We start from the raw sequence: 23,229 nt of genomic DNA on the forward strand, positions 1-23,229 counted from the left end.
CATGGGAATTTTGAATTGGCTGAGATTTCAGTAAAATACATGTTTGAGATAATGCTAGAAATCATGCTTTGCAGGCAAGAAAGCATATCAAGGACAGTGGGGTGAAGATGGGGAAGAGTTGGATTGGGGTTGGGGGCAAAGTGTGCACATTTGTTGTTGGAGAGGGAAACCGTCCTAGAATTGCCAAAATTTGCACAAAATTGGATGATTTTGAGGTGACTATGAGAAGCTGGATTACAACGTTGAGATTGAATATAGAAAAACTGGCTCTTACTTCCGGGCTTATAAGCTCACCACTTGGCAAATACTCTGGATCAAGAATAACCGTTGGATCCGGAGGGGTTCTTACTCTTTATCAAGGCGTGCATAAAGGATCACAACGAGGGTTGAAGGATGCCAATTGGTTTTACTGTTTCAGGGTTGGATTATGTTCTTGCGGGGGAGTTTTGCTCATAGTTTATTGTCCTTAACGCTCTATGTATTCTTTTACTGGGTTTGGACACTTCAGCTTCTGCCCCGAATAGTCATTGATTGAGTTTTCTAAGTCAATAGGTATTAAGAAACACTTTCTATGATCACTAGTCCACATCTTTTACCAAATCATTGATGGGCCCTTCCTGAAAAGGTACAGATATACACTTTGTTATGGATGACCTATCTCTTGTCAAATAAGAGGAGGGGCATGGACATTGGTTAACAAAGAGGTGGCAGGCCCTCAAGTGTTGAATAATTATTACAGTTTTCAACACTTGTACAGCAAGGTAATTCAATTAGATTCTTAATTTCAATGCTCCTTCAGATTTTTTTTTTCTTTAAATCATGCTTTTTTTCCATCTACTTCCAATTCCATTTCAGTATATTGGTTATCTTCACCACAGGTGAATTAAGTCCCAGCAGGTGCAAAACCCAAGCAGCTGTAAAATAGAGCTTAATTCTAGGAAAAGTAAAGTTGGGGGGATTTCTATATTCATACTTAACAAGACAAACCCATTATATAGGTAGAGTCTGCATGAATATGTGATTGGCCACCAACTTTTTAGGCCAATGATAACAGCTCATATCTTTATCTGGTGACCCATCCAAGTAGAAAAACTTACTGATCCACTAAACATTGGATCCATCAAGGTGATGTTAATGGTTATGTTTCATTTCCTACTCTCTTTGGGTTCCTGTGGTCACGGGACACTACTTGTTTATACAGTTAAAGCTTTCCCATATTGGTCATTTAGCGCCCATACATCATCACTGGCTCAATAGCCACTGTAGCTTGCAAGGAAACGCATCAACTTTCTGTGCTTTGCTGGAAAAACCCACTTTTGCGGTTCCACCACCTCACTCCCATCTCCTTTTACCTTCTTCTTGACCTACCCTTCTCATCATTTGCTGGTTCTGATTTATTTATTTCAAGTGTATACTGATTACCTTATTATTATATGGTTCATGAGCTGCTGATTCTGACTTGGTTATTTTTAACGCATAATCTATCTAAATCATTATTTTATAGATCATCAACCCATAGAAATGAGAACCTAGAAGGCTGCAATCGTTCATTCACTGTCTAGCATGCTCTTGTTTATTTCAACCATTAAATTTAAAAGTCATCTCAGGTTGAAGCAAGTTTGAATGCATTGATCACCAGTTGTTTGGTTGCCGCTTTATTTGACTCTCTACACTTCATTTCTTAGACCTTGCAAGTTGACTGCATTCAATTTGAATACATCCACTCTTTCAACAAACATATCTTTTTATCTTATCATTTATCTTTTGGTGAAGCATGGAAGGGAGAAAGTATGAAGTAGATAAGAATCACTCTGATGGGTATGTGAATTGAAATTACTAATTGTTTCATGCATGTGGGTGTGGCCATGATGCGAAATCCTCATCAATATAATCATCATCATCAGCAACGTCATCATAACCATGGTTTTGGCATACCCAAGTCAATTCTCTTGAGGAATAGAAGAAAAAAAAAAAAAAAACAAATCAAGCATCTATCAACTTGACATACATTATCATTACCATTGAAAAGTAAAACAATATTCTCTGTTTCTCCCTCTCTCTTTTCTCTCTCCAGCCCCACAGAGCACCCAAGAACCTTGTGGCTACATGGAAGAACATAGGTTCAGTACTTACATTGGCTGTAATCTCCAGTCCTTTCGTTCACCCATCACCCACCATCCCCTGCTCATATTATCATGGGATGTGTGAAAAATCTCCACAGAGAATCTTAACAGTAACAGCAGATTCCTGATACAAATTACTAGAAGGGGTGGAATTGCTGATGTCAGCCCTAACTTTTCTGGGGTCCCACCTTCTCTGACCTTCCCCTCCTATCATTCTTCAACCTCTTTGATCCGACACTTCGTACTCCTGCCCTTTGGAAATTCTATCAGTTTTGTGAGAAGTTGCCTGAAAATCAGGGATTTTCCTCTTTTTCTATTTTTTTTCTTTTTCAAAATTTTTCTTTTTTTTTTTTCAGTTTTCTACAAGTGCTCTCCTTAGTCAATCCACTACGTCACATCCTCAGATCTCCTCAGCGATTTCTCGTATGCGAAAAGCTGAATTCCTGTTGGCAAAATATCGGCAAATTATCAGAGCAGGTATTCCATTTAAGGAATAACCCAGATTTGTAACTGTTGTTGTACGGATAAAAAATGTCTGTACCATCAATCAACTTTAATATGCTTAATTGTCTCTTCATCTAAAACATACATTCAGTGGGCCACCACCCCTTCAAATTTCTCCACAATCTGACAATATCACAGAAGTGGTTCATGGCTCAGGGAGTCGGGGATGCTATCTTAGGCCATGGCCCACTAATCAAACAGCCCAGCTAAGCCCACGGCTATAATTTTCTCCTCAACGTGTGGGCTCCATTTTCACGGATGTTGATCGCACATACACAGCATACAACATTCTGAAATCACTAAACGGGCTTATGGCCCACTTCAGAATCTACGGTTAAAAATAAGGCTGTGTTTGGTAAGAGTGCAAAAGGTGAATGCACTTGTGTGAATGCAAAAATAAGGCTGGTTCGGTTTTGTGTTCATTAATTTACAGTATCTTGTCTGATTGCGAGAGTGCAAACACGAATCTCAAAGCTAAATTTTGTTTAGGCTCAGTTTGGAAATATAAATATATAGAGTACAAAATCTTATATTTTATATATATTTATATAAATACATATAAAATAATACAAAATACAAGATTTATTCTGTACGTATTCTTTTCAAACTAAGCTTTTAAGTGCAAATTAATTTATATGGATATAAAACTATGATAGTGCAAATTCTGATTTTTTATTTCAAATATTATCTTATTTTGTTTGATTGAAGTAAAATAAAATAAGACCTGAGGCGGAATAAAATAAAATCTAAAACAAAATTAAACGAGAATTATCATTCTTTTTATTTGTACTCTCATGCATTTATGCTATTTATGCTAGTGATTTTAAAATTACACTGCAACCGAACACAACCTTGAAAATAAACTTTACTTCCATTTTAGTGCAAATTTCCTTCAATTTTACATTTGCACTCTTACTAAACACAGCTTAATGAGCTTGTCCCAAATGGGTTGGCTTCTAGCTACTTGGCTAGTGGTCTTACCTGATAGCCATTCGAACCGTGAGGTTGAGTATATAGATGCGGTGGCAGAGTCTGGTTCAGTAAAGGCGAACCGTCGTGCGTGGGTGGACCGGGATGGTCGAGTTGGCAGTCCAGGTTCACTCCGAACAGCCTCAGTCGCTTGGAGTTCCCCGTCGTAGTTGGGTTCTGAATGACAGGAGCTCCTGCAACACGTGCATACACAGTAACCGCTCAATTTCTCGTGAATATGACGTCATTTATTTCTCATCTCGATTTTATTTTTCCAAAATTCTAAAATTCGAGAGAGAGAGAGAGAGAGAGAGTACTTGGTACCTGTAGGTATGCTTGCATGATGAAGAGAGTCAGGTTGGTATAGTAGAGGAGGAGGGCCATGAGGGTGCGGAGGATAAGGATGCGCAGAGTAGAAGACTCGGGTCCACGCGCTCATTGGAGGACCAGGAATCTCCTGCACTGCACCGCTATCTTGCACCGGGACGGGACGGCGCCTCCACCGGATATAGAACCGGTCGCCGTTGAGCTTACGGCGTTCAAACGAAACAACGTCGCCGGCGTCGAGTCGTTTCTCCTTGACGAAACGACTCCACCCTTTAGTCAGGACGTAGCTTTGACTACTGTTCCAATACGAATAGCGAAACCTCCAGGACTTGCCCGATTCGTCCTCGAAACTCAGTAACAAGCCTTTCTCACCCGAGTCACCGCCACCGAGGGGGAAGTATTTCTCGGCGTGCTGCTTGGGTATGACGAGACGGTTCAGCTTTCCAACGTCGCTGGGCGTTAATGGCTTCTCGAACATGTGCTCCCGCTCTTCTTGGTGGTGTTGGTGTTGGTTTGCGTGGTCGGTGTCGTCGTTGTCGACGGTTTCTCTGTCTTCAGTTGTCTGTTGATCTTCGAGGTCCTCCTCGTTATTGTCGTGTTGGGTTGGGTTGAAATTGAGAGCAGAGTCGCGTCCACCGAACATGGACACGGCACGGAGGTAGGACCGGGCGGCGGCCTCTTCGGAGTCGAAGGTCCCCAGCCAGAGGCGGTGATGGTTCTCTTGGATTTGAGCTCCCCAACGGCCGTTGGGTTGAGGCACTACACCTTTGTATCTCGAAGTTGGGATCCTTGTTGCAGGGTCCTGTGTTGTCCACCAAAACCCTTCTTGGAGTTCTGAAGGAAAATGGTTTGTGGCCATTGAGAGAGAGAGGTGGGACGAGACCAGAGACTAGAGAGAGGTGAAGGAATGAAGGTAGAGAGATGTGGGATGAGACTGGAGATTGGTGATGAGGATGGTAATTGGTTTTGTTGGAGAGATCGTGAGAATTTTTAGTCGTTTATAATGTAGAAAAAAATGACGAGAGAGAAAGAGAGAGAGAGAGAGATTATTGTAGTACGAGATCAGTACTTTAAGGTTTTGCGTGATGGAAATATCAATCATTTTTTTGATGTAATTTTTATAAATATTCCATAAATATTGAACTGTAAAAAATAATAAAAAAATCAAGGTTATATGGGGCAGATGGAGAGAATTTGAGGACTGATTGACACATTGAAAGACATAAGACATAATGTAGTTCTAGGAAAAAGATGAAAAATCAAAGAATGCATGGTAAAGCCGAAAGGTTCTATGTCTCCATTCCATGGACTATAACTGACCCATTCCACCTCATTGGCCAAGATTTAAGTACCTGGGCCCCGTGATATGATAACCATTGGATTGGAATCCATGGGTTGATGAAGTTCTTGCATCTGATTACTTCTAAACAGTAAAAAGTGCATAGCTTTTTGTGTGGGTGAATTGTGGACTTGGGGTGAGGTCCCAGGTCTCAAATTAGCAGTGCAAATGAAGCTTGTGAGTGTGGGCCTTTGGGGTCTGTGTCCTAAAGAATTAAGTGACGGGAACTAGTATATATAATTGAATGTCTGATTATATATCCTCCTATGGTAGACTAAAACTTAAGTAATCAAATCTAAGTAGTTGATTCAATTCAAGGAGCTAAGGAGGAACCTTTGTTAATTAATTTCTTTGATTCTATAGAGAAAAGGTCAGGACTTAAGTGGGTGAGGCTATTTTGTCACGTGTATGACAGAATAATTGGTTTTGGCCCTTTTGGGGAAGGGGTAGGGCAATCCTTAGTTGTTAAAAGAGGCAAGGGAAGGGATTGGGCCTGCAAAAATTCCAGATGGATCCCTTTCATTTCCAATAAGCATGAGCTCAGAGATGAGATAAGATTTATTCAATGGCGGATTGACTATCTGTTGCAGTCGTGTATCAATCCCCTCCCCACAAGGCCACAGTCCATCCTTTTCTGATTAAACAATTATCAATTAAAACATACACACTGAGCCTGTCTCACTTGGGTATCATTTTGTTTCTCCTAATATTCTATTATTTTTTTCTTTTATTCATGCTTTCAGACAAAGACACGACTAAATTTCCAGGTAGATTCAGACACCCTTTTCTTCCCCACAAAAGGTCAAGCAGTTTGTTTTTCTCAAGTATGTATTGGGAACTTATGAGAGTTGTTGGGTTCCAGTGTATGTCTTGTTTCTTTTTTGGATATCAATGTGGACATTGATCTCAAGATGATCTCTAACATGTCTTGGGATTGGATGGTCAAGATAGATATCCTTAATTTGGGTCCTCACCAAGGAGCTCTAGGGAGAACCATCCACCAGTCCAACCCTGATGCATGTAAGATATCACAGTAGATGCAAGATGAGAAATATATCTTATGCCAAATGATAAGTTTTCTATTAGTTTCTCAAGATGTGTTGTTGGTTAAGGACCGGATTCCTTGGTTGTAAAATAACTAGGTTTCCACTGTAGATGAGGAATCTGCCATGTAATTCGTGGCCATGTCTTCTTTTGTTTGAGAAATATTCATTAATTAGTTTGTTTGGGGGGACAAGATGATCTCATGAAATTATTTGAGGAAAGTGATGAACATGGAATAATAATAAAATAGCATTAAATATTACTACATCTGGACTGCTTCTCTCCACTTCCCAAGCAAAACCACCTGGTTTGTTAGACAAGTCCGTGAAACTAGACTTTTCCACTAGGACCCATGTATCTGATTTTCTTATTCCACAGTTAAATCACAAACTACTTAATTAATTCCACAATTTTCTTCAAAAACAAAACCCTATATAAATTGGGTTTAATTCTTTAATTTATTCAAGTTTGACAATTTTACTAATAAACCCACATTTAAATATCCTCTCAAGATCATTGCCTTTAAATGATAGTGACCAAATCAATTAACTTCATTAATTTTTGTAATTTTATAAGTCAAGCTGTTCTTTTATTTCCTCTGACTTCTCTGTTGATCTCATTAGAATGTTATGGCTTGTGAGGTTATTTGTTGATTAGGGATTCTACTATTATCCTAATTATTTGGAGTCTGCTACATGAATACATGAATTCTGCTCTGCCACTCCACTCTATCAAGGATCATGACTTCTCATAACTGTGGGTGCTGATTAATTTAATTATTATGACTTTTATATAAGTTCAATGTAACAATACAACTATCAAAACTTTCAAAAATATTATTGTTTATTCCCTTTCTTCCAAATATGTACTGGTGTGCCATGAACAATGTACTACCACTAAATAGGGCCGATGCCCATTTTGTAAAGTAGTGTTTTAATTTAAGGAAAAATAGTAACATATAAAATTCATTTAAAAGGTCGACGATAATTGACTACCAGAGCATGCTAGGGTTCTTCACTCGTCATTCTATGATGTAATTAATTAATAGCAATTTCTGATATGTCTTGACATTCTTAAACAATGAGGCATCACCTACATAAAAGACCAATTTTTTACATCTGAATGGATTCAACATAATTAGCAAACAAAACCCGCATTCTATTTGCATTAATCCTTTCTAAGAATCTTTTTGGGTTATTAAACTCGAAAAATCATTTAGTTTCAGCCTTTTTTTTTCATCATTTATTTAGCTAGGATGTCAGAAAATCATGATTTAATTTCCACAAGTAAATTCAAAAATAATCATTGAAAAAACTTTTTTTTTTGTTTTTCAATAACAGATAGGGGCAAACTAAATGCATTAATTATAAGTTGGGATTTTGTCCATGAAAATTCTCATGAATGGATGGCTTGAATTATCCCCCCCCCCACCCACCCAAAAAAAAAAAAAAAAAAAGAAAAAGTGAAAAGGGAAAAAAAGCAAAATAGATGCTTGTCCTGAATGGAACTCCATCTAGTGAAGACACTATTCGGATTTTACATAATTTGCATAAATAAATGCTTGAGTCTTCCCAATGGGATTGGTTGGTTTTCCAATTTCCACCAAAATTCCAAAAAACTTTCACTGCTTTTCCACACTTGGTAAAGGGGACCTCATATGAAAACTACACAGACTGACATGGACATACAGTGAGCTAGGGTTTCATATTCATCAGACAGATAGCTTAGACCCATGCCATGGATTAGGTGGGCCTGAGTCTACTACACTTGTATTTTGACTTTACTTAACCACTACTACTTCTAGTCCTACACGGTTCTTGCCAGGAGATTTGCATTCAATAATCAATTATAGATGGATAGATGAGAGAGAGAGAGGGCGGGGGGTGAGTTAATCGGGTTACTGACCCTCTTGACCGGGTTAGGTAGAGTTTAAGATTGGGATAGTAAAACCATTAATGGGTTCGGGTAGGTAATGGGTTCCATATCATATCTCCTATTTTTTCTGTCTACTCCTATGTCAAACACTTCCAGGCCCGAGTCCACCGGATTGCTAACTAACTACGTGTTAGGTGGGGACTTGGGTTGAGGCTAACTAACTGGGTCAGATCAGGATTTGCCCCCAGCACCATACCGAGTCCAACCTTCAACCCAACTACCCAAATGCTTGTCTAGAGAGCCCAGAGCACTCGATCACATCCACTCTGTACTTCCACTGTTTTCCTTTTCTTTTCTTCTTAGATTTTCACAGTAGTTTGAGAGAGAGAGAGAGGGCGTAGGACATTAGGAGTGGAGAGAACACATCTGCCCTTTTCCTGAGTGTCGGCCGGGCCGTAAATGGGGACGAAATTATTTGCAGCAGCAGAAGGCGTGCAAGGATCACCATTTTGAAGTGGGCCCCACGCGATCCTACCATTAACTTTCCCTCTCAAAATGAATGAGAAAGCAAATGCTGATGCATTTAACGGCAGACACGTGGCAAGAGGTGGTGTGGGGATACTCTCATAGGTTGGTCCCACCTAGCCCATTTATGACCAAAGGACAGAGGTGCCCTTGGGTGATTAAAAGGACTACCGTGTGACACTGTGACCCTTCACAAGAAGTGAAAAAAAAGGAGGATGGCAGCTGACTTCCAATTTGCAAAGCTCTGTCTGTCCTTTCCATTTCTTTTAGTTCAGTCTCTATATATAAAGCGTAACAAGGTACCTCTCTTTTGCAAAATTTATATAAATGAGGGAAACAAGATATCTTCTAGTACATTCTTTTATTGATCTTATGGAAGAACTTTGTTAAGCATGTGGGGAGCTTGTATTTTTGGCAATCACTTTGTTGTTTGGTGCCTTGGTATTGTGATTATCATCTGGTTAGTTTCGTTATACAGACAAGACCTCAGTTTCAGCCTGCTAATTATACATTTGGAAGCATCCCCTATGGTCAATTTTTTTTTAATTGATTATGGACATTCGAAGTTTTATACTACAAAAATTTGAAACAAGAACAAGTTTGTATGATGCCGTTAAGATAGGGGTGCAATTTGGATAGGTCTGAATAAGCATTTTATATTGTTTCAGGTTTTAGCTTTTTGGGTCAGGCCAATTCAAATTGATTTTGATAAAAGTCCAATTGAGCCTGCTCATGTTGCACCCTGCCTTAGGAGTGTTTGGTAATGTGAATGTTTTTGTTTTCATTTATTTTTAAAATTGTTACATTAGCAGAAAACAAAAATATGTTTTACAGCCTTGCTTTTGTTTTGAGAAGTGAAAACAAATTGTTTTGTTTTCAAAAACAAATTATATTTTGAAAACCATTGAAATTATATTCTTTTTTTTAACGAAAACAAAATTTACTCTCCAAATAATTTAAAACAAAAAACACATACACAACTAAGAACATGTTTCTTGCATTCATTTTGAGAAACAATCTATTTTCAGAGACCAGACCTGCTCCTCAAACAGGGTGCCTCACACCGACATCATGCACATCCCACCATGCATTGAGAACATCTCCTGTATTTATGGGAGATGTTCCCAATGCAAGGTTAGATGTGCATGTGAGGTCGGTGTGAGGCGCCTTGTGTGAGGAGTAGATCCTAATTCCTATTTTCAAACCAGATGATTTTGATTTGTTTTTGGAATCGACAATAAAAAAAAAACAATTCAGGTTGCATGCACGCTACAATGATGTATTCAATAAATCTATAGTCTTAGTGAACCGGCTTGGGTAATATGTGAAAATTCATCATGATGGGAGTAAATACTTAAAAAGTATTTTGTGTAATGTCATTTCATTTTGAATAAAAAAGGAAACAGACAACATTTAGACCCCATTTCGTTGACAGGAATAGGGTCTAGAATCGGAATCAGAATGGGCTATTCCGATTCCAACTATTTGGTTGGGTGAAATCAGAATCCCATTCCCATTCTTGATGGAACAGTATTCTCTTATTTGAGGAAATTAATGGTCATTCCCTCCCTCTTCCTTGGGAATAAAATCCCCATTCCTACTGATTCCAATTTCTATTAAAAAGACCATTCTAATTCTGATTTTAAAAGATTTCGATTCTAATTCTGACTATAAACCAAACAGACCCTTAATGCATCGCCCTTAAATTCTAAGTATATCAAGCAAAGAAACCAAATGACAAAAGAGGATTTATGTAGCTGCATGCTCCATGTAATTTGGACAAGGCTTAGATGATGATAAAATGGTTGGATTAGTTGATCAAAGGGAGGGGTTATGAAGGACACATCAATAGGAACAAAACATACTGCAAATGAGGCCCACTTGCCATACCATGGAGAGTCAGAGGTTCAATGGATTTGATCCGGCATCTTTGCTTTGGGAGTGATGCCAAGCAACCATCTCATCTCAAATCTGTAATATTCCTAGGCATTTTTTGGGTACTATATGTACATGTGAAATCATTTGAAGCCTACAGAATTTGAGGCAGAATAAAATTTGATTCTATTTCTGACCAGAAACCTACATAATCCAAAAACAACCTGGGACAAAGGAGTAATTTATAATCCAGCTACACTCCAACCACAAACCCTATAAGGGGTGTTGTGTTGGGTACAGTGGCATCATGCAGCCAATGCCTGTCAGTACGAGTGTTATTTTAACTAGAAAAATCCATATATGTTAGAAACATTAAATTTGGCGATTTAATTAGAAACAGTAATCTGTATTAATCGTTTTCAAAACATTGAAAATTCAGAAATCTCTTTCACAAATTTGCATTGATCAACCCATACCAACACCACCAAACTTTTTTACCAGATTATCATATAAGTCATTCCGTTAGTATTCCGTCAGGGAAAATGGACGGAATATGTCCATATGCCTTGTTAGATATTTTGAAAAACCTAAAATGTCATTTTCTTGATTTTTGGGATGATTTTATTATTTTACATTTACATTATTAAAAGTTATTTTTAAACATGATCTTAGATTTAAGCCATTAAGGTTGTATTTGGTATCATTGCTATTTCTATTTGCAGTATTTTAATTTGGTCATTACGAATTTTATGAGAATATATGTTTTTTTTCTACCACAAATGTTTTGAGTTATCAATACAATATTGGATACCATTGCTGTTGCTTCATGCAATGTATAATTTGGTGTTTTCTATAAATGCCAACACTTAATCCAATGTCTATATTTTTAATTTAGTAAAAATGGTTAGAAGATGTGATACACCAAGGCAATTTCTTAAAAATTTGTATTGACCAATGCAAAACGTTGCAAGTAGAAGTGGCAATGGTACTAAACACAACCTAAAATGGAGTCTCAAAATCAGTAAATTAATTTTTAAAATCCAACTTATGTGCGAAGGTTTCAACTAATCTACACCATGGAAGTGGAATGGTAGAAGAAACTAAGGACCTATTTGGTTCGGGGGAATAGAGTTTTGGAATTGGCAATTCCGATTCCAACTATTTGGTTGGGCGGAATCAGAATCCCATTCCAATTCTGGTGGAATGGAAATCCCCCATTTGAGGGAATGACCATTCCGTCCCCTCCCTTGAAAATAAGATTCCATTTCATTTGATTCTAATTCTAATTCTGAATTTTATTTGAATCAAACAGGTTATGGGAATAGACCATTCCAATTCCAATTTTAAAGGATTTTGATTCGGATTCTGACCAATTTAAGTGTTGTACCAAATTCAAATCATGTAATAAGATGTCAACTGGCTCAGGTGGTAAGGTCTAGCTGGCTGTAGTGGAGGAGACTTGGGATCAATTCCTTTTCCCCATTGTGTGGTGAGTTAAGGGGTTTGTGGCTATGGATGACAATCATCAAAGTGATCTCCTGAAAACAATGTCTGATCTCAGCCATCATAAGTATGCACATACTAAAGGAATGGAAAGATCCATTGTATGGACGCCCGGATAAAGCGGAATAGAATGGGCGAATTTCAAAAAAAAAATTCCTTTCCTTCCTACAACTGGGAATCACATTTCCTATTTTAGAAAACTAGTTTTCAATGATCAATCTTGAATCAAGAACCGAACCAGATCTGAACAAAACAAAAGGAGAAGAAAATACCTGATATAGATAATTAGTATCCCCCAATGAAGGTGTTCATGCTCAGAAAAGTCACCAAACACTGCTCCCACTGAAGATGATGCAGTGTAGAATAAAGCAAAATCAACAACGTTCTTCACAAGAACTGGATCCTTCGCAAGAACCCACTGGACAACAAGTGAGCACAACTTCTTTTCAATTATTTCACAAAGAACTGAAATCAAGAACGCTTCTTGATGACTCCCACATGAGTGGAAATGAACTGCTAAAGGCGGCGGCGGCAGGAAGGAAGCGGTAGGGAGAAATTGGCACACTCACTGTATGCTGATTTCTCTCTTCTATGTTGTATCTGTATCTCAGATGAATGTGTTTTTGAGGCTGCCGCCCCCTCCTCCCTTTATAACCCTAAAGGGATCAGCTCCTAATCCTATTAGGAGATGTTGATCCCCTTAAGTGATAAGTTAGAGTCCTTATTTAATCTGCAGATCATGATCAACCTTCCTAATTTGATTAAGAGTTTCCAGATTTGAATCATATTCAAATCTGGACTCTTACTGAGTGGATAGAGACTTTCCCTTATCCTTTAAGGCTGGTCCAAATAATGTATTGGGATTTTGGCCCATTAAGTGTATGTGCTCACTTAAGCCTTCCAAATTGTTGCTTAGTTGGGCTTTCTCTGTGTGGCGTGGGACCCAAACATTGATCTACACATCAGCCACAAGGGTTTGGCCCAGCCTTTGTCACAAGGCCTAGCTGAATTCACTAGAAAGCCTAGTGGTCATTGGGCCAAGCCACCTTGTAGCACCCAAGGATTGTGGGCAGATGCAAGATTAACCCATCAGATTTAACCCTCAAAGGCCTTACACTTAACATCTCAGCTCATAATGATCAAACGCTGCCCGACAAGGGAGGACTTCTCCCCTGACTACAAGGTACAGTGTTGCACTCTCCTCTTACATGGACCCCGGGGATTAAAACCTTTTGCAATCAATTTTGGAAACCTATATATATATTATATAAATATATTTTGCAAAACAAAACTTCAACGATTGAAATCAACTGCCGACAGTTTTGGTTTCCATCAGAGAGAGTGCATTTCCCTAATCATTACCTTTGTCTGACAAAGGGGCTGATCCTGTCACTTTGATCATCCACTCAGATGGGTTCATGAACCATCTCAACATACCCAAGTTTTGACCCCCTCCAAGGGTCTCACTGATTGGCATATCAAAGATGGCTCAATCCACCACCTAGTGCGGTACCATAATCGAGTCTAGGGGTCAGGTGTAACATTCCAGTTTTGCTCGCTAATCACCAAGGTCCAGGGCAATACTGAAATTCTGGCTCGGTTCAAGGTCTTAAGCTGATCCTACACTGCATGTACCTCGGGTCTCACCCTAGTGGTAGAGACAGGCCACCCCAATCGACTTGGCAGTACATCAGTGTCAACCTTATCAGGACAGGTCTCCCCAGACCGACCCACTGGCTGTGAACGTTCTAAACTAACACGAGTCTCATAAGTGTCCAGTTTAAGGGTATTACACAGAAACAAACCATAAGAACATGAATCAAATATGTACTTTATTCATTTACAATAAACTCATAATGTACACATCATTCTGATTGGAGCTAAGGACATACAATTGTCTAATACATACTTCCACTCCAAGTATCAATATCTAAAGTGATCTTAGCCATCAATTAATTAATGTATGGAATTTTATAAGAAAAATAATCAAATGATAAATTGAAAAAACATAAATCTATTATAAAAATCATCCATATGATGTATCGGCTTATGTTTGGTATATTTTATATTATGAATAAAATATCAATCCATCACTTGGATGGATGATATCGACCTACTACTTTGAGAAAATAATGGCTTAATTTTTTTGGATTGATTTGATACATTATTTGGATCGCCTTGATTTGTTAAATAATTTAAAATATTAAGAAACCACTTTGATGGCTTGGATCTTTGGATTGATTTCATACATCTTTTCGATGAATTAGATTAGATGAAACCTTAATACAATATTTAGATCATTTGGATTAGATTATTATATTTTGATACACTTTTGGATGGTTGAGATTCATTAAATGATTTCATTGGATTGCAGCTTCTTTATTGAGCTTTAAAGGGCAAAGTTTCAATTTAATAATGTATATGATTTATTGGATGGTTGAGATTCATTAAATGATTTCATTGGATTGCAGCTTCCTTTATTGAACTTTAAATGGCAAAGGTTCAATTTAATAATGTGTATGATCACCAAAAAAAAAAAATTAATAATTTGTGTACTTCTTAGTCATGAAATCTATGATTGGATCTACTACCCACGACACTACAGCTGCAAGTTCGTATCTCCTCTCAATGAAAAATGGTTCTAACATCATTATCTCATAATAATAGAGTGAGACGTACAAACACAAATCATGTTGTTAGAATGTTGGGACAGTTGTTGTTGGGAGGAGATCCTAACTTGCACAGTCAATGTGCAGCTGTAGTATTTTATAGGTAAAATTATGGTAGCAGTAGCAGATCTAGATTCATTAAGGGTTTTTGGAACCAAGCTTGGATCTCCTACTTACAAAGATTCTACCACATGTGCCCACAAGACACTAAATTCATGCATTGCGAACATCTCCCTATGAATGACAATTGAGATGTTCCCAATGTGTAGCTGTAGTGTTTTGTGGGTAGTAGATCCGAACTCGTTTATAACCTTCTTTCTAATTTTTTTTCCTTCTAAAAACATCATATATTTTTAAGTAGAGGTATTCACGGGTTGGGTTGGGTCGATTTGAGTCATTTTTTTCAATTGACTCTACCTAATCGGTTTACTTATTGACTAAACCGAAATTGACCGATCCTGAAACAAAACCGACCCAAACATGAAGGGTCGGTTTATTGGTTTAGTCGGTTTTTATATATACTAGAGGGGACCCATGCAATGTACGAGATTATTAAGCGAAACCTAAATAATAGAAATGGTCATTTACTAAAATTACGCCTTATAGTTTCATGGATATACTAAAATCTACCCTATAGCTAGCATTTTACTAAAACACCACTTATAAAAAAAAATTGATACGGCACGATCCGGGCACTCCTAGATGGCTATATAAGACATAGGCAACCACACTATTGGCTATATTTGGTCAATTTTGTTTTTAGTACAAAAAAATGTTAAGGATATTTCTAGAATAAAAAATTGATGCGGCACGATCCGGGCACTCCTAGCTGGCTACTAACCGGCTCCTTGCTGATAACGGACGACACCTGAGAAGACGAAGGTGAAGGATTCCCGGGGGATTTGCTCGGCGAGAATACTCTGAAGCTTAAGTTAGAACACTGAAGAAGAAGAAAAGAGTATAAAAGGCTAAGAAGGTGGGTCACACTAGATCATTGTGTCTCAAGATTAGCTCGTGAGCAAGTAAGAGTTCAAGTTCAGATCTCATTTGAGAGAGTCCTCTCCCCTTCGATTAAAGGGCTTTTATAGGAGCATTCTTGTCAAATTGGGCGTAATCACCACCGGGCTCTTGTCGCAGCCGTTACCTGCCAGGGCTGCGCAGGTGATCGATACAATGTACTACCCGCTTGGATGAGTGACACGTCTTGAAGGGACAAGCACGCCACCATCTATCAAGAGACGTGGGTGCAGACTATCAAATGGGCAGGGACTGCGCCGTCAGTCGAGAGACATAGTGCATTCTAACAAGTACGGTCTTGTCAGATAGAAGCTTCCTGAGAGCGTCGTGTTACTTAATCGCAAGCTACTTTGTAGCGATCTACCCTGTCACGCAGCGAGCTACTTTGTAGCAAGCTCTTAGGGGTACTTCGAGGTGACCCTCATTAAGGTTGGTCTTTGGGGCAATTCTTCTGCCCAAGTGCTAGAGCGAGCTGGTTTCCCTAGCTCATGAACTGAAATAGTCTTGGAGTATTCCCTTTCCAGTAACTCGGGGGACCTGGAGCTCGCATTGTAGCGAGCTCCCCCTATAGCGAGCTATGACACAATGAGCTGCTCTACAGGCTCATTAATTAGTTGTGGTCAGGTCATGATGCTGAGTTGTTGCTCGTGCTGAGTTAGATCCATGTGTCATCGTCTCAATAGGTCGGGTCAAATCATCCTCCATCAATTGCCCCCCACTCCTCGGGCTAAGAGTACTGCCTTAGCGTGAGGAGTTCATGAAGTGTGACGGGTTGATTTGACCGAAATTCAAACTTGATTGATTGCTCATATTAAATGCGCGTGCGGGAATCAGGGGATTTCTAACTTTTTGAATACCGAAAATGCGCTAAAGCGGCTCTTAACTCCGAATATCATGCAGCTGCCTTTACCTCAATCATGGGAATCATGTAGCCAGTCACATTTCAGTTTCAGAAGGTGTGCGGTCAGCTTGACTACGAACCTTCGGATTTGCCTTAATCTGGACCGTTGATTCGAGGGCGTAGTGGCTATAAATAGGAGGGCCCCCTATGCCTCATTTCCTTTCATGCTATCTTGTTGTCTTCGTATTCTGAGGTCACGCATCCATCTAGTATACCCGAGCTATTCCGTTCACTTCGTTTCATCTTTTCCAGTGAGTCTCAATCACTGTCAATCATGTTTGGGTATCCGTACCATACTAATTACCGGGATGGTAACCAGGACGACGACGCTCCCTCGAGCTCCGAGGGAGCTTGAGAGCAGGTTTCGGAGGCTCGGGAGACCTTCGGTGATGTGGCCTCTAATTCTCGGGGGAGGGATCCTGACACCTTTGGTCCTTCCTCTATGACGGCGAAGAGACTCAGGTCTCTAATCTGCTATTTTCACCTTCTTGGGGACCTCATCTACAGTCTCCCCACTGGTAACTTCCCTTGGGAGCATGGTCCCGATGAGATAGTTATTTACCAGGAACAGCTCGAGGCTGGTTTGCGTCTTCCCCTGTACCCCCTAATAGTGGAGGTGCTAAACCACTTTAATGTTATCATCGATCAGCTTCATCCCGACGCTATCCGAAACATGGTTGGGACCATTTCTTTGTGTTATGAGTACTGCCTCCCCTTGAACCTTGACATTTTTGCTTCTATTCTCTGTATCAAAAATGCCGCTCTTGAAGTTCCTCCGAAAAGGCGTTTTTACTACCTCACTCCCCGTTGCGGCTATAAGCTCTTGTATGAGCTACCGAATAAGATTCTTGCTTGGAAGTGGGATTATTTTGTTGTCCATAACCCCGAGGGGTGGCCCTTCTCAACTTCTTGGAGGGGCGCCATCCAGGACCCTGGGGCCGAGCTGGACCCTGAAACTCGGAAAACGATGCTGTCCTGGGCATCGACAGGCTTCCTCTGTTCGGACTACTTGACCGAGGAGAAGCTCACGCAAGCCGGCTTGAGCCCGGGTAGGTTGCCTTTTTAGGTCACGTAGTGCCTTGTAACAATATTGTGTATGCATACATTTTGTTTCTTAGTGAACTAATATCTTGTGGTTTTTTTTTTTAGCAGTCATCATGTCTAGTGTTGATGCACGCTGCCTCCTCTCAAGTAACTAGAAGTGCAAAGTGAAGAGATCGCGTCCTGACCGGACTCCCACCTCTAGGAGTACTGAGTTCAGGTCTGTGGAGCCAGACTTCACTTTTCCATTGCCTAAAGTTCCGCTGCCTCCATCTGTAGGAGGTGCTGGCGGAGTTGGCCTCGAGGAGGGAAAGCTCCCGCAGCAAGGGGTGATTCTTCCTGGTCCATCTCAGTCGTTTCCCTACCCGCGGCTCCTAGTGGGGAATTGGGAGGGTATTAATGACTAAGTAGTGGCTAGGTTGAAGAGCCGAAGGGGGGTCTGCCACGAGGAGATCGCTAAGTGGGGGGAGATGGAGCCCGGGGATCTCGCCGCATTCGCCTTCGCGCATTGTATGGTGGTAAGTGGTCCTTCCCCTCTCCTTGTTTTTTTGCTTCCTTTTGCTTCCTTCTGACCTTAGTCTCTTGTTAGTAGGTGAACTCTGCCATCCACGCCATGGCCCTCTAGACGAACATCCACTTCGACGATGCTCATAATCAGAGGGTCATCGTTCAAAAGCACCAGGGCAAGCTCGACTGGACCCGGGGTGAGCTCCATCACACTCGTAAAGGGAGCGAGTCCCAAGAGCAACTCATCCGGGACCAGGAGGCACAGATCGCCAGACTTTCTGAGGAGATCACGCGCTACAGGGAGGAGTCGTCGAGGGTGGCCGCAGAGAGGGAGCTCCTTTATCAACAAGTTCAGGACTTGGAATCCACTCTTCTGGACTGAACTCGGAACTTCGACACCATGGTGGAGGCCGAGTGGGAGAGGGCGGTCTGGGACTTCAAGGACTCCCAGGAGTATCACGACCTCCAAATGGAGTATGACTCGAGCTCGTACCACTCCGGATTCAAGCTCTGCCACTGGTTGGTCCAAAAGAAATTTTTTGGGCTCAATCTTGACGGCATCACCATGAAGGGTTTGTCTCCCGATATGGCAGACCAGGCGGAGGAGGAAGAGCCTGACTCCCCGGAGGATGAGGATGAGTTGGAGGAGGTGGACCCTTGAGGCCAGCGGCAGTGGTTTTCTGGTCTGATTTCTAGTGGCTCTCGGGTGTCATAAACCCGGTCTTGAAAAGATCTTGTCGGGCGATTGTGCCCTTTTTACCTTCTGTTAAACTTTCTCGAGTTGTTTAGCTCGATTATATATATTATTTTTTTTTGCAATGGAAATGAAAATTCTTTTTTCTTCAAAGTATAGCGTGTTCCCTGTATTTTTGCTAAAGCAATCTCATAACCCAAGCTATTAGAGCTACTTACCTGAGGTAGGCTTTTGCGGTAGTCGTTATCCCGAGCTGTCCTTTAACGTTTAAGGAAACACTATGGTATACCGCGAAGAGATGAGCTATGCTTCGTAAGGTTTAAACCCGAGCTGCTTACGCCTCTGATTTCATACTCAGCCTTCGCCACTGAAGTGGCTATGTCTTTCTTGATCTCAAGATCTTAGTTAGCTCGGTGTTTTAGCCCTTAAGCTGAGGGGTGACTTAACCCTTGGAGTTTGCGTCGAGGTTGTGTTAGCTCAGCATTTTGGCCCTTAGACTCTGGAAGTGATTCATGGTCTACACAGTAGCTTGCCCATGCCATGGAGGCGACTGGGTCTTGTTGCACCGAGGTCGTACTAGCTCGGCATTCTGGCCCTTAGGCTTTGAGAGTGACTCGTGGTCTACTCGGTAGTTACAGGTAATATTGCCTTAAGTTGACAATATTCCATGCCCGAGGTACTTGTTTCCCTTCAAGGGTTTTGAGATCGTATGTTCTTCCTTCCCCGAGCACCCATTTCACTCGGTCAGGTCCTTCCCAATTCAGTCCGAGCTTGCTAGCGTCGGACTCAGGTACCATAACTTTATGAAGGACAAGTTTGCCGACGCGGAGGTTTCACTTCTTGACGCTGGTGTTATAGTACCGAGCTACTCTTTGCTGGTAGGTTGCGGTCCTATTATTTGCGAGGTCCCTTACTTTGTGGGGTAGGTCGAGGTTGGTATGTAGCTTGTCTTCATTTGCCTTGTCGTCGTATGCTTTCAGTCGTAGCGAGGGAACCTCGATCTCAGCTAGGGTAATTGCCTCGATGCCGTAGGTGAGGTTGAAGGGAGTCTCTCCTGTGGTGGTCTTCTCTGTGGTTCGGTAAGCCCATAGAACACTAGGTAGCTCGTCTGCCCATAGTCCTTTAGCTCGGTCTAACCGTGCCTTTAGTCCGCGGAGTATAGCTCTGTTCATGACTTCTGCTTGACCGTTTGCGTGAGGGTGTGCGACCAAAGTGAAGTTCTATCGGATTCCCATGTCTTGGCACCAGTTCTGGAATTTGATATCTTCGAACTACTTACCGTTATTAGAAATCAATACCCGAGGTAACCCGAAGTGGCACACTATGTTTTTCCAAAAGAAGTTCTGAATGTTTTGGGCTGTGATTGTTACAAGGGGTTCGACTTCTACCCACTTGGCGAAATAATCCACTATGACCACTAGAAACTTCCTCTGGCCTGTTGTTGGTGGAAACGGTCCAAGTATATCGATGCCCCATTGCGTGAAAGGCCACGGGCTAGTGAGATACTTGAGATCGACAGCAGAATGATGGTGGATGTTGTCATGTCTCTGGCACTTGTCACATTTTCTGACAACCTCAATGGCGTCTGCTTTCATTGTTGGCCAGTAGTATCCCTGTCGTAGTGCTTTTTGCAAGAGCCTTGCCCCCCAAGTGTCCACTGCACAGGCCCTCATGAGTGTCACAGAGTATGAGCCCGGCTTCGGAGGGTCGCAAGAAGCGTAGGTAGGGGAGCGTGTAGGATCTTCGGTACAGTCGTTCGTCTATCATGATGTATTTGGCTGCTTGACGCTCTACCCTTCTGACGGCATTGCGATCTCCAGAGAGGGTCCCATGTAGCAGAAAACTCGCAAGCAGCTCAATCCAGCTCGACTCTGCTTGAATGACAGGAGCGACCTCCTATGCCCCCCGACAATGCTAGGCCGAGGCAGGTTCTCTATGTACACGGTTCTCATGGTGTTATCACTGGTGCTAGCTAACCAGGACAGGGCGTCGACCTCAGTGTTCTCAGACCTGGGGACTTGCCTGATAAAGTGTGACTGGAAGTTGGGCAGAGCCTCTCTTACTTTGGCTAGGTAGGCGATCATAGTCGATCCGCGAGATTCGTATTCTCCTGTGACCTGATTGACCACGAGCTGGGAATCGCTACAGATGATAATGTGTTTGGCTTTCATTTCTTTGGCTAGAGCTAGTCCGACTATCAACACTTTATACTATGCTTAATTGTTGGATGTCACAAACTCAAAGCGTAGTGTGTACTCCAGTTCTGCTGCTCTATTGGTTCAAGGAGCCATCTACATGAAGGATTCAGGGCTCCTCATCCCAGTTCGCTCTTGAACTAACTAGGAGAGATGCCGCACTGGTTGCTACCTCATGGTGATCGGACTCTTTCGACCTAGGAGCTTCAGGCTCGCTCGAGCTAGGGGCCTCATGCTCAACCGGCCTAGGGACTTCGGAGCCAAAAGTGCACTCCGCAATGAAATCTACTAAGGCTTGGGCCTTAATAGCAATTCACAACTTATATTGGAGGTCGTACTCGTTGAGCTTAATGGCCCACTTCGTCAGTCGACTAGACCTTGGGCTTAAGTAAGACTTGCCTCAGAGGCTTGTTGGTGAGGACGACAGTGGTATGAGCCTGAAAGTACGGGTCGAGCTTTCGGGCTGCAATGACCAGTGCATACGCCAGTTTTTCTATCTTTCGATATCTTGTTTCTACTCCATGCAACACTTTACTAACATAGTAGATAGGTCGTTGGACCCGATCTACTTCCTTTATTAGTACCGAATTGACCACTTCGTCACTTGTCGAGAGGTACAACTCTAAAATATCGCCCTCCTCAGGCCGGGTTAAGACTGGTATACTAGCGAGGTACTTTTTGAGCTCGTCAAATGCGAGTTGACAATCTTGGGTCCATTCAAACTCTTCGCTTTTAATTGCTTTAAAGAATGATAGGCAGCGATCTGTCGACTTGGACATGAAGCGACTCAGGGCGGCTACTCGGCCATTCAACCTTTGAACCTCCTTCATTTTTCGGGGTGGTCTCATATCCAGGATGGCCTTTATTTTGTCCGGGTTGGGTTCAATGCCGCATCGGTTTACAATATACCTTAGGAATTTACCCGAGGTGACTCCAAAGACACACTTATTCGGGCTCAACTTCATATTGAATCTACTTAGGATTTCAAAAACCAAATTCAAGTCTTGTATTAAATCACATGAGAGTTGGGTTATGATGACCATGTCGTCTATATAACATTCTATCTTTTGGCCAATCAATGGCTCAAACAGTTTGTTTACAAGTCTTTGAAAGGTCACCCTGGCATTTTTTAGAGCAAAGGGCATGACCTTGTAGTAGTACAGGCCGAGCTCGGTTATGAACGCAGTTTTCTCTTCATCAACAAGGTCCATCCTGATCTGATTGTAGCTTGAGTAGGCGTCTAAAAAGCTCAGCAACTCATGCCCTGAGGTCACATCCACCAAACGGTCGATAGGGGCTCCTTAATGGAAGCACCGATCTGAAGAGTTCGGGGCTGGGTCTTCCACTGAGGCCGGGATGGAGACGGTCTCTTTTGTGGGCGCAGCTCACTCCTCGATTTGCTCCGTAGGTCACTCCAACTCGAGGTAATTGGGCACCTTTCTTTCTCCCTTAAGGGCAGCGACGTAGCATTTGCGAGACTCAAGCTAGTCAACTTGCGCTACCCCGATGCCGAAGTCCATGGGGAACTTCATGGCCAAGTAGTAGGTGGACACCACAGCCCATAAGGCATGGGTAATCGGCTGACCTACTATGGCGTTATATGGGGAGGGGGTTGTGATCACTAGGAAATCGTGGTTGAGCCTCACTATGCTAGGCCAGGTGCCGACTTCCATAGGTACTGTTACCCTTCCCAGGGGCCGAACTTCATATCCACTGAAGCCTACCAGGGGAGTGTTCGCGGGCTTTAGGTCACACTCTTGAAGCTGGAGTTGGTTGAAGGCCGCCTTGAAGAGGATGTCTGTTGAGCTGCCCGAATCGACAAGGACACACCTAACTTCGAAGTTGTTGATCTTCATCTTTATGACGAGCGTATCGTCATGGGGGTAGTGGACCCTGCACGCATCGTCCTCCATGAAGAAGATGAGGTCTTCTGTCCTTGGTCGCTTCGGTGGGTACCGCTCCTCCTTGTTGGTCTCGCGAGCTGACATGCTAGCTAATGCTGAGGTGTAGCCTGCCACAATCGAACCTCCGACTATGACATGGATGGTCCCCCGAACTGGTCTCTCTTTGGGGGGCTGCTTCTGCAGCTGTTCCGCTTGCTTGCTGGACTCAGGAGCGTCT

The 23,229-nt window shown here is 41.8% G+C and overlaps 1 protein-coding gene across 1 annotated transcript; it reads right to left on the minus strand.

Moving 5' to 3' along the window:
* Window positions 1–1,893: 1,893 nt before the first annotated feature.
* On the minus strand, window positions 1,894–5,019 carry LOC148871281 (B3 domain-containing protein At5g06250-like). Its single transcript, XM_088968153.1, has 3 exons — window positions 3,921–5,019; window positions 3,609–3,790; window positions 1,894–2,566 (listed from the first exon to the last, which is right to left on the minus strand). The coding sequence occupies exons 1-3, from the start codon at window positions 4,780–4,782 to the stop codon at window positions 2,534–2,536; spliced, it is 1,077 nt and encodes a 358-aa protein (XP_088824279.1). The 5' UTR covers window positions 4,783–5,019; the 3' UTR covers window positions 1,894–2,533.
* Between the last annotated feature and the right edge of the window lie 18,210 nt (window positions 5,020–23,229).

This window comes from Nelumbo lutea, chromosome 2, assembly GCF_056320005.1.
Source record: "Nelumbo lutea isolate HS-2025 chromosome 2, American lotus-T2T, whole genome shotgun sequence".
In the NCBI taxonomy this organism is placed as follows: domain Eukaryota; kingdom Viridiplantae; phylum Streptophyta; class Magnoliopsida; order Proteales; family Nelumbonaceae; genus Nelumbo; species Nelumbo lutea.

Excerpts from the sequence above, each read along its gene's own strand:
- LOC148871281 (XM_088968153.1), bottom strand. The coding sequence starts at position 4,782 with ATGGCCACAAACCATTTTCCTTCAGAACTCCAAGAAGGGTTTTGGTGG. Across the intron at positions 3,791-3,920 it reads TCATGCAAGCATACCTACAG|GAGCTCCTGTCATTCAGAAC; the intron begins GTACCAAGTACT and ends CACGTGTTGCAG. Across the intron at positions 2,567-3,608 it reads ACGGTTCGAATGGCTATCAG|GAATTCAGCTTTTCGCATAC; the intron begins GTAAGACCACTA and ends TTTTGCCAACAG.